The sequence below is a fragment of the Erinaceus europaeus genome, chromosome 6 (genome assembly GCF_950295315.1).
Source record: "Erinaceus europaeus chromosome 6, mEriEur2.1, whole genome shotgun sequence".
In the NCBI taxonomy this organism is placed as follows: Eukaryota; Metazoa; Chordata; class Mammalia; order Eulipotyphla; family Erinaceidae; genus Erinaceus; species Erinaceus europaeus.
Window position 1 is genome coordinate 32,293,788 of NC_080167.1, and position 11,024 is coordinate 32,304,811.

General features: G+C 44.0%; 1 protein-coding gene across 3 annotated transcripts in view; it reads right to left on the reverse strand.

Moving 5' to 3' along the window:
* TRIM67 (tripartite motif containing 67) overlaps nucleotides 1–9,767 on the reverse strand; it is a 66,789-nt gene extending 57,022 nt beyond the window's left edge. For 2 of the 3 annotated variants that reach the window (XM_060192003.1, XM_007537608.3), the window contains exon 1: nucleotides 7,978–9,767. In XM_060192003.1, the coding sequence (XP_060047986.1) occupies nucleotides 7,978–9,027 (1,050 nt within the window). In that variant the 5' untranslated portion in view covers nucleotides 9,028–9,767. The remainder of the gene's footprint in view (nucleotides 1–7,977) is intronic. The other variant, XM_060192004.1, reaches the window with a different exon arrangement.
* Between the last annotated feature and the right edge of the window lie 1,257 nt (nucleotides 9,768–11,024).

The window sequence follows — 11,024 nt, forward strand, 5'->3', positions numbered from 1 at the left end:
AAGTGTTTTGCAGACACCTATCACAGGAATATGAGAAGTTGTACCTATGTGTCAACAACTATACCAAGATACATTAATGCACCAATAAAGGAAAAAAGATTAAAATAATTCAGATTTATAGGTCTTTGCCTTTCCTTAAACCCACTTCTTGTTTTCCAGATGTGTGGCATGATGAAAAAAGCATTCATTTCAAAGATTGTAGCACAAGCACAATTTTTTTTTCTAATAGTTATTTCTAATAGTTATTTCCGAATAACTAACCTGCTTGTAATTAAATCCAAACCTAGATAACTTTAAGCAGATTCTAGTTATCAGATTTGATTTATGCTCTCAAAGATTGAAGCATATTTGCCACTGGGTCCTTCCTTCCTTTCTCACTCCCTCCTTTCCTTCCTTCCTTCCTTCCTTCCTTCCTTCCTTCTGTCCTCCCTTCCTTCCTTCCTTCCTTCCTTCCTTCCTTCCTTTCTTTTGTCCTCCTTCCTTCCTTGCTTGTCTCTTTCTTTCTCTATTTATCTCTCTTTCTTTCTTTCTCTCTCTTCATTTCTTTCTTCATCCACTTATCTTTCTTTTCTCCATTCCATCTCTCTCTCTGTCTCTCTCATAGTTTCTTTTTATTCATTGGTTCTCAGCCAGCCTTGGGAGAATCAAACATAAGTCAGCTTATGTACTTCATCTCCTTGAACTTCAAAATTGGTCAAGTTTTTGATCTATGAAAAAGCAGGTTTCCACATACATTGTATATCATTTCTATGTCATAGGCTCTAAGGGCCTTGGTAGGTTTGTGTTAAGTAACATTAGTCTTAGAGTCAGCATTGGATGTTGGGCAGTAGCGCAGTGGGATAAGTGCAAGGACCAGCGTAAGAAACCTGGTTGGAGCCCTGGGCTCCACACCTGCAGGGAAGTTGCTTCACAAGCGGTAAAGCAGGTCTGCAGGTGTCTATCTTTCTCTCTTCCTCTGTTTTCCCCTCCTGTCTCCATTCCTCTGTCCTATCCAACAACAACAACATCAGTAACAACAACAATAATAACTACAACAATAAAAAGGGCAACAAAAGGGAATAAATAAATATTTTAAAAAATTTAGAAAAAAAGAATCAGCATCTAGGATGATACTATCTATCATCCATAGAGGTATAGTTTTCAGACACCTAGAAACCTTTTGTCAAACATTTCTCTTTGCCTCTCTTTTCCTCCCTTCCTGAATAAAAATAAAAATGCAATATAATAACAAAATAAATAATAGAAAAACATTTAATATGTTCTGGAAGGGGAAAAGTATTTGGAGTTGATATTTAGTTTCTTCATTTCTGCATCTTCAAATATACTTTTTAACAATTACCATTTATTCCTTATATTAAAATTTATTAATTCACAGGTGGTGAAGCAGGTCTGCAGGTGTCTATCTTTCTCTCCTCCTCTCTGTCTTCCCCTCCTCTCTCCATTTCTCTCTGTCCTATCCAACAACGACAACAACAATAATAACTACAACAATAAAACAACAAGAGCAACAAAAGGGAATAAATAAATAAAATAAAGATTTAAAAAAATTTATTAAAATAGTCTAATAAGTATACTTATTACAGTGCAGCTATAATTATATTTTCTGTCTGACATTTCTGTTACCTCTACTAATGTCCTATGAGACATTAAAGGATAAATGTCTTCGCTTATGTCTTTTTAAAAAAGATATTTACTTATTCCCTTTTGTTGCCCTTGTTGTTTTATTGTTGTAGTTATTATTGTTGCTGTCACTGATGTTGTCGTTGTTGGATAGGACAGAGAGAAATGGAGAGAGGAGTGGAAAACAGAGAGGGGGAGAGAAAGATAGACACCTGCAGACCTGCTTCACTGTCTGTGAAGCAACTCCCCTACAGGTGGGGAGCCGGGGGCTCGAACTGGGATCCTTATGCTGGTCTTGTGCTTTGTGCCATGTGTGCTTAACCTGCTGTGCTACCTCCCGACTCCCTCTCTTATGTCTTTTATAAAAATAAGGAGGACCAGTTTGCTTAGAGGTCAAGTACATTTTGGAATTAATCTGATATCCCATTTTTCCTGAGATATCCAGCTCTCATTGCCTATCTCCTTTGCTGTTGTGAAGTATAGAGTCTGACAATAGTCATCCTGGAGTATAAATGAGATTTTTGTTTTCTCCATCAGATGGTCTCATTCATGTGTAAAATATAGAGAATTAAAAAAAAACTTTAAAAAGGATCCAAAGTGTCTCTTAGACTGTAAGAACTATGATGGTTATCAGAGAGAGAGAGAATAGGACAGAGGAGTTTGGTGGTTGCTGCAGTTGCTACACATTCAGAGGTATGAAAGTATTCACTTGAGATCTTGTAATTTATAAACTACTGTTCAACATTGATGATAAGAGTTTTTATTTAACTTTTTTAAGTGTCTTATTTGTTATATATCTAGACAGAGAAATTGAGAAGGGAGAGAGGAATAGAGAGAGAGAGAATGAGAGAGTGAGATAGTGAGCTGCAGCACTGCTTTACTGCTTGTGAAGCTTTCCCCTGCAGGTGGAAGCAGAGGCTTGAACCCTGGTCCTTGCACACTGTAATGTGTGTACTCATCCAGGCATGCTATCACCCAGTTTCATAATAAACATTTTTTAAATTTTTTAATATTTATTTATTCCCTTTTGTTGCCCTTGTTGTTTTATTGCTGTAGTTATTATTGTTGTTGTCGTTGTTGAATAGGACAGAGAGATATGGACAGAGGAGGGGAAGACAGTGAGGAGGAGAGAAAGACAGACACCTGCAGATCTGTTTCACCACCTGAAAAGCAACTCCCCTGCAGGTGGGCAGCCGGGGGCTTGAAACAGGATCCTTAAACCGGTCCTTGCACTTTGCGCCACCTGCACTTAACCTGCTGCGCTACTGCCCAACTCCCAATAATAAACATTTTTAAATGAGACTTTGTTTTTAATATTTATCTACTTTTTGGCAGAGGATAGATAGCATAATGGTTATGCAAACAGACTCTCATGCCTGAGGCTTCAAAGTCCCAGGTTCAATCCCTCGCACCACCATACACCAGTGCTGAACTATATATATATATATATATATATATACACACACACTTTTTATAGTTCTCAAAAGACTTCTAAAATAGAGCTTATTCAGCATTCTGTTTATCACCGCAGGAATCATTTTTCTACTCATTTTATTTAGGATTGACTCTGCATCTAACCTACAGGAGTCACAGATATTGTTGACATTTATGACATGTCATTGTAGGTTAGAGATATGGCCTACAGTGCCTTTCCTCCCTAGTCTTGGCTTTCCTTTCCTATCTAATCTTTCACAACATATAGTTTCTTCACATCAGAAATTCTATGAAATAAAGTTTTCTTCTGGGACAATTGTCTAAAAATATATTTAGTCACAACCTAAAGTTCCTATGCTTTTTAAAAGGCAATAATCAGGGGGCTGGGTGGTAGCACAGCAGGTTAATTGCACACGTCACGTAGCACAAGGACTGGTGTAAGGATCTGGGTCTGAGCCCCCAGCTCCCCACCTTCGGGTGTGGGGGTTTGCTTCACAGGTGGTGAGGCAGGTCTGCAGGTGTCTGTCTTTCTCTCCTCCTCTCTGTCTTCCCCTCCTCTCTTGATTTCTCTCTGTCCTGTCCAATCACAACAACAGCTATAACAAAAATAATAACCACAACAAGGGCAACAAAATGGAAAAAATAGCCTCCAGGGGCAGTGGATTCAAGTGCTGGCACCAAGCTCCAGTGATAACTTTGGAGGCAAAAAAAAAAAAAAAGAAAAGGCAATAATCACCATTTTTCAAAAAATAGACTTCAGTGTCAATGTCTCTTTGCCTAAGAATAACTAGTGGTATGGCAAACTCTTAATAACATCAGGTAGGGATTAAAGCAAGGCTTTCATGAAGGCTTCTTCTTCCTTTCCTCCCATAGATGTTTTACTTTTGCTTAAGTATTTAAAATTATTTTTAGAAATATGTGGTTTATCACTGTTTTACAAAATGATCAGATTTTAGGTGTATTTCGTACCCACAAGTAAGTCACCACAGCCTCCCCCCCCTCCAAAATTCTGTCTGATGTTTTTTTCAATCACAAGAATGTTCAGAAAATTGTTCCTGCCTCACTTCTAATTCTGATAGTACACCAAGCCCTTGTCATAGTTTCTGTGACTTTGGGATGCTTACACACAAAAAATGTACAGAGACTCTAAGATTTACAAAATAATTCAAAGTGCAGAAATGTAAAATTGAACGTTGTAGTTTATCTTTATTTATTATTATTATTATTATTTATTTATTCCTTTGTTTTATTGTTGTAGTTATTATTGTTGTTATTGATGTCATTGTTGGATAGGACAGAGAGACATGGAGAGAGGAGGGGAAGACAGAGAGGGGGAGAGAAAGATAGACACCTGTAGACCTGCTTCACCGCTTGTGAAGTGATTCCCCTGCAGGTGGGGAGCTGGGGCTTGAACTGGGATCCTTATGCTGGTCCTTGTGCTTTGCACCACCTGTGCTTAACCTGCTGTGCTACCTCCCGACTTCTGTAGTTTATCTTTCTTTTTTTTTTTTTTTTTTTCTTCCCCCTCCAGGGTTATTGCTGGGCTCGGTGCCTGCACCATGAATCCACCGCTCCTGGAGGCCATTTTTTCCCCTTTTTGTTGCCCTAGTTGTTGCAGCTGTGCTTAACCCACTGCGCCACCGCCCGACTCCCCTGTAGTTTATCTTTCTAAAGTAGCTCAGCCCACGCACTCTACCAGATCTTCCTCATTTATGTTTCCTTTTGACCTTCAGTTTGGGTGTTCATAATAATCACACAGTAATTTCTATTTCTGTGGAAAATAGTATCTGCTGAAAGAAAATTGCAGAATATCTATTCATATTAGAAACAAATTTTTACAAAAATATACCATTTTCAGGACTTACTAATAATCCCTTTTTAACTTCCTCTGAAGCAATGACACTAGATATGAAATTGAGACACTATCTTTTGTACAGTTGTGTTTCTCATAGATAACTATCTTTCATTATGAAACAAATATTACAAATGTTTTCTGTATTTCTTCATAATTTTTTTTAGTATAAATTGAGGCTAGAGATTTTTTTTAATAAAACTTTTTTTGATACCAACTTAAGAATGACCACTGATTTTCCAATGATCTTGGCTTGAAAGCACAGCTCACTTTTCCTGGTGAGAGGTTAACCTCTTTTAATATTGCAAACTCTTCCCTTAACTCATTTTGATTTCCACTCTTCACTAAGTGGAAAGATTTATGTGACAATGCCCAGAATCAGTTCTAGAGTTTTAGAATGTGAAAAGTCAACAGCTTGCAATATCTGAAATGAACTATACTTCCTGTCTTAGTAACTGATCATAGTATAGCTTCAATACAAAAGATCTCTTTATTTGTAAAGCAATATATCTTCACTTGAAAGATGAAATAATTCAAAGCAGCTACAAGTTCTGTAAAGCAATAAAATGTGATTGAATAATGAACTCAAGGTAGACATTCTCTTTTAGCTGAAGGTGAGTTTAGGACACAACATATATATAAGGCAAATGATATCAGTTCATGTTTTCTCCAGGTAACTAACTCAATGAGGACAAATTAGTACTTAGTGCTATTACTACTATGTAGGTTCCTTCAAGTCTAGTAGTTTTAGGGTATTAATACTGCTTTGGAGAATTTGTCTGTGTACTGTACCTTTCCCCGTTGCCTCTCTCCACTGTGTATCTGTAGTACTCCTAGATGTGACAACCAAAAACATCTCTAGATATTTTCAGTATCTTACAGGGAAACTGAAATTTTCCCCAAGGGAAAACCACTATTCTAGAATTAGGGTTTTATCAACAGTTTGTCCTTACTCTGGCCTACTATGCAATATATCTCTTTAAGATAGATTTCATTTTTTGCCTGCTTTTGTTTGCAGCACTAGGAATGAACTCAAGGTCTCATCTGACTTTTTTCGTTTTTTATTTTGGGGGGAAAGAGGTGTGGAGAGAGAGAGAGATAACAGAAAGAGGAGACACCAGAGTGCAAGGCATCCTGCTCTACTGGTTGAACTACCCACAGGCCCCCAAGATAGAGTTTTAAAGTGCCCCCCATTTGTTTATTTTTCTAATTTTCATTTGAAAATTTTAAATTTAATACATGCACATTATAACAGAGGAAACTAGAGAACTATATATATAATAAGCCTGTAGTTTAAATGGTTAGTCCCCTTTCATCTTTTCATCTATGCTTCCCTTTTGGTCCATTTCTATTTAAAATTTTTTTTAAATTATCTTTATTTATTTATTGGATAGAGACAGCCAGAAACTGAGATGAAGAAAGGAGATAGAGAGGGAGGGAGACAGAGAGACACCTACAGAACTACTTCACCACTTGCAAAGCTTTCCCCCTGTAGGTGGGGACTGGGGGTTCAAACCCGGGTCCTTGGGCACTGTAACATGTGCACTCAACTAGGTGTGCCACCACCCAGCCTGCCCCATTTCTACTTTTATCATAAAAGATAACAATGACAAGTTGCTTAATTTTCCTGTATATATCCTCAGTCAGAATATATATATTTCTTATTGGGTGATTTGGAGACCATCTTGGGGAATGTGAGAGTCTACTGGAAAGAGGGCAGTGAGTGGTGATAGATGTTAAAGTGGGTAGATGCATTTAAAGTCCTTGATTAGGGTCTCTAAGGGTCAGATCTGGCTCACTGCTTTTGGGCATCAGTGAGTTCTATTGTTTAGTTTGGTCTTTGAATGGCAAATTAAGGTAAATGCTTGTTAGAAGAACAAATTCCACTTTTGCCTTGGGGCTGACCTGATTTTGAAGACCTCTTTATCTCAGTACAGATATGAGGCCATATTAGCAGCTATGAGGTTGTAAGAGCTGCTCTTAGAGGCTATTCCATTTCCTCTTGGGAGATGGCATCCTCAGTTAAGTCTCTGGGAAAGAAGGCAGATAAAAGTACAGAAAATATGTGCAGATAAGTGTGCCTGGGTGTCTTACTGAGAACTTATTCTGAAACTCCACCACACTCCCACTGCCACAAGTGGCATAGTCTAGTAGTAGAAGGTGTAGGTAGGATGATGCTTCCTTCATAAAAGGGTACACATGAGGCTGGCAAAATAGCTAACTTGAATAATGTACTTTCTTTGCCATACTCACAACCTAGGTTGGACCCCCACACTTACAGCACTGTAGGAAGTTTTGATTTTTTTTTTCTCTCTCCTCCTCCTCCTCCTCCTTTTCCTCCTTTGTCTCTTTCTTTCTAATAGAAAAAGGAGGCCTGGAGCAGTGAAGTTCCTATGATGAATAAATAAATAAATAAATAGGTATACATCTATATTTTCAAACAAGATCCAAGAAAAATTATGTTTCCCTCTAGACTGAGAAGTATTTTGGGGGTAGAAAGCACTAAAAACCTATTTTAAGTGCAGGAACATTTTCGTTCTGGTAATAGATGAGATTTGACTCTTAGGAAATAGTGTGCTCCTTCACTGAAGTCTGGAAAGAATACTCCCTACCTTCAGATCAGATTAACCAAGTTCTTGAAGCCATCTCACATCTTTCTGCAGGCAGATAGTAACACTTCAGTTTTACAGAAAATTCTTTTTAGAGAGATGAATGGGATCATGGATGCTATAAATCCAGAAGAGTTATGGTATGATTCATTAATCAACTTTTGGAGTGAAAGAACAGAATTTCCACTGTTAAGTAAAATCACAAAAATCTCGGGGAGGGGGAGATTTTATGACTTTACATCATCCCATGCCTTTCCCATCCCCAAACATAGAATTCAGAGCTCATTTAAGTGTTGGTTAAACGACTGACCCTAGAAGGAAAGAAAGAAGAAAGGAAAGGAGGGGGAAGGCAGGAAGCCTGGAAGGAAGGAAGGAGTCTCTGCTTGACTCTCTGGCAAATCCCTTTCCAGGAAAGAGTCCAAGAACCCTTTTAGCCTCCTCTACTGTCCAGCGGGCACTGACCTTGTGCTGTTTCCACATGGCCCCAAGCGGCTTCACGTCGTGGTTGCCGTGCCTACCCTCCTCCAGACACAGATAGCACACCGGGGTTCGGCAGTTCACGCAGTACATGCTGTAGTTCTCCATTTCGTGTTCTGGGCAAGTAGGAAACTTGCGGGCTGAGCTGCCCCCTGACGAACCAACCCCAGCGCCCCCTGGGCTCTTATAGCTGCCTCCTCCGCTGGGGGCGCCCTGGGTCGCACTTGGGGATGCGCAACGGGTCTCGGCTGGCCCCAGTGGCCCCGGGGGCTGCACCAGCCGATGCTTAGCAAAGGGTCCCCGGGACGGATGGCACTTAAGCTGGCAGGCAGCGCAGTACAGCACGTCGCACTGCTCGCAGAGCTTGGCTGCCGGCTCGGGTGGGGTGCGGTCGCACAGCTGGCAGATGGCCATCTCTGGGACTGCCGATGCCCCCTGCCCGACCCCGCGGCCCTGCTGGTAGCGCTGCACTATGGCTTCGAGCAGTCGGTTGCGCTGGAAACCTCTCAGGCCGCGGTGGTCCAGAGAGGCGCTGCGGTGGCATTGTGGGCACGTGATGGAGCTTGAAGAGCACGAAGAGAGAGAGGAGCAGGCGGCACCCCGAGCAGCGGCGGCCGAGGAGCCAGGGGGCGCTGGCACCATGGGCAGTACGCGAACCCCGTTGGGGGACTTGAGGCTCGGTGTATAGGAGCCATAGCCGCTGTCGGTCTCGCTGTACAGGCTCAGCTTGTCTGCGTGGTCGCCGACCCCTCCCGCACCGCCTCCAGGGCATCCTCCTGTCGCGCTGCTGCCACCTCCGCCAAAGGCCCGGCCCACCGCAGCCTCCTGGTCGGGAGGGGGCGCGGCGGCTGCTGAGCTGGTGGGCAGCCCGGAGCCCCGGGAGTGCAGGAGCGGAGGGGGCAGGTGCTGCTCACCGTCAGGAGTCTGTACTGCGATGGTGCGGGCGCAAGGCAGGCAGACATTGTGTGAACAGGGCAAGATGATGGGCTCCCGGAACAGGGAGCCACACACCGGGCACTTGAGCTCTTCCTCCATAGCCGCGCCGGCTGCCCTGTGCTCAGGGCGGAGGCCGCGATGGCCGAGCTCTGAGGGCGGCGAGCAGCGGGCTGAGCGCGGTTAGCACCCGTGACACAGGAGGCGGGGCCCACTCAGGGGCATGGGTGTTTCGCAGCCCTGGGACACGCCCTTCTCCCTCCTAGAGCCACCGCCTTGAGACAGTCTGGGGTAAGAAGGGAGAGGGTCCTCACCTTCTCCAGGGAGATTCCTGCACCGGTGTCTTCAAGGTGCGTCCAGAGTCCGCAGCTGGCCGGCTGTCCTGGCTTCCGAGACGCTCTGCGGGATGAATCAGCACTAGCGCCTCCGCTGGTCGCTGTGCGCGCGGGGGGGGGTCCTCTTACATCAGGACCAGCTGCCAGGATGCTGTTACAGCTCTCGGGCTTAAATCCCTTGACTGGAGTAATGGGGGCGTCTATTTACTGAAGGCTCAGGAACAGGCCGCTTGATCGTGTGCTTAGGTTCAGAACCAAGAGACGTGGACAGCTCCCCAAGAGCCCAGGTGTTCCCCACTGAGGCTTCTGGGCGTCTGTTCCCACGTCTCCCTCCCGGGCACTGCAGGCACTGAGGACGGTCGCCGAGCCGTCCTGGGGCTTTCTCCCTGAGGCCGGGACCCGCTTCTGCGTTCGACGAGAGCGGCTCCTGCGGTGCCTCTGACCTTGGCCAGGCGACGCCGTAGCCCACTGGACCGGGAATCCCTTCCCGCCGCACTCCAGCCCAGCGAGCCGGGGAGTTGTAATTTCCAGAGCCGAGAGTAGTGGGGAGGGGAGCGGGTAGGAGGAGAAGAGACGTCAGCTCAGCGAATGAGGACTCGCCTCTTGCTGCTAGGGGACCTAAGGGGCAATTTTAAGGGTTTTGCAAGGAGGATCATTGTTAATAACAATCCATTATTTGGATGGAGATTGCATCTTGAATTAGTACAATACCCTGCTCCACTGACCCCTGCCATCATCTGCCCGCCCTTACTCACTCCCTAACCCCACCACCACCATAACAGGTTAAAATGCCCCTAATCCCGCCAGTGGTTTACAAATAGATCCGTAGCACAGCTTGATAATTGCTCCCTAAATCTGTAATAGGACCAAAACAAACAAACAAAAAAACGCAAGTCACAAAATGTCGGATATGCCGATAGCCCGAAGTCAAAGGGTGAGGTTGTATTTATCAACTGAACCACAAGCCATTTTGTCTGTTTCAGACAAGGGTGTTCATCCGCGGTCGATCCACAATCTATAAAGACTGTGAGGACCAGAGGTGGGATTTATAAATGGAACTTGAGGCGAAGCTGGAGAGAGCATCATTGTAGACCTCTGGGCCCCAGGCACACAGCGCGGGGGATCCAGTCCTACACCCCTGGGTATGCACCGGAATGGGGAGGGCCGGAAGTCTGCCAGCAGGGACATTAGTTTTATGAATGGGAAAATCTTCCCTCTGCAATGCCAGCGGCGATCTGCTGAAACAGCCCACCACTCACTGGCCGCTGTTTAGTGTATTCTGCCAGTTCTCTCAGCTGCAAAGAAGATGGGTGGGTGGGTGGAGGCCCAAGGCTTGGTGGGTGGGGATAGGTAGTAGGAAGGGCTAATCATGGCAGTGGGGCTCTGCCTAGGGGAGTTTCAATCTGGCAAGAAACAAAAATAGGAGATAGTTTGTTTTAAAAACGGTGTGAATGTTGAAATCACGCCTCCTCCTTGCTCTCAGACAAAAGACTAGACCGGCACCGAAACACTAGACAGGGTTTCTGTGCTAGCAGGCAGCGCAGGCATGGGGGTGGAGCTGGGAGGAAGCTGCTTCCCTGGTTGTAGCTTTGTGCGGGAGGAATTTCAATCTCCTTCAGGCTGACCACCCCTTCTGAGAGAAGAGTGCTAGAGGGAATTACAAGGAGATATTTGGCCATGTACTCCTGATTTCCCAGAACTTTCTGTCAGGACTTCCTGGTGGAGATTTCAGCTCTCACAAGTCACACTACCCTGAGCAACCTG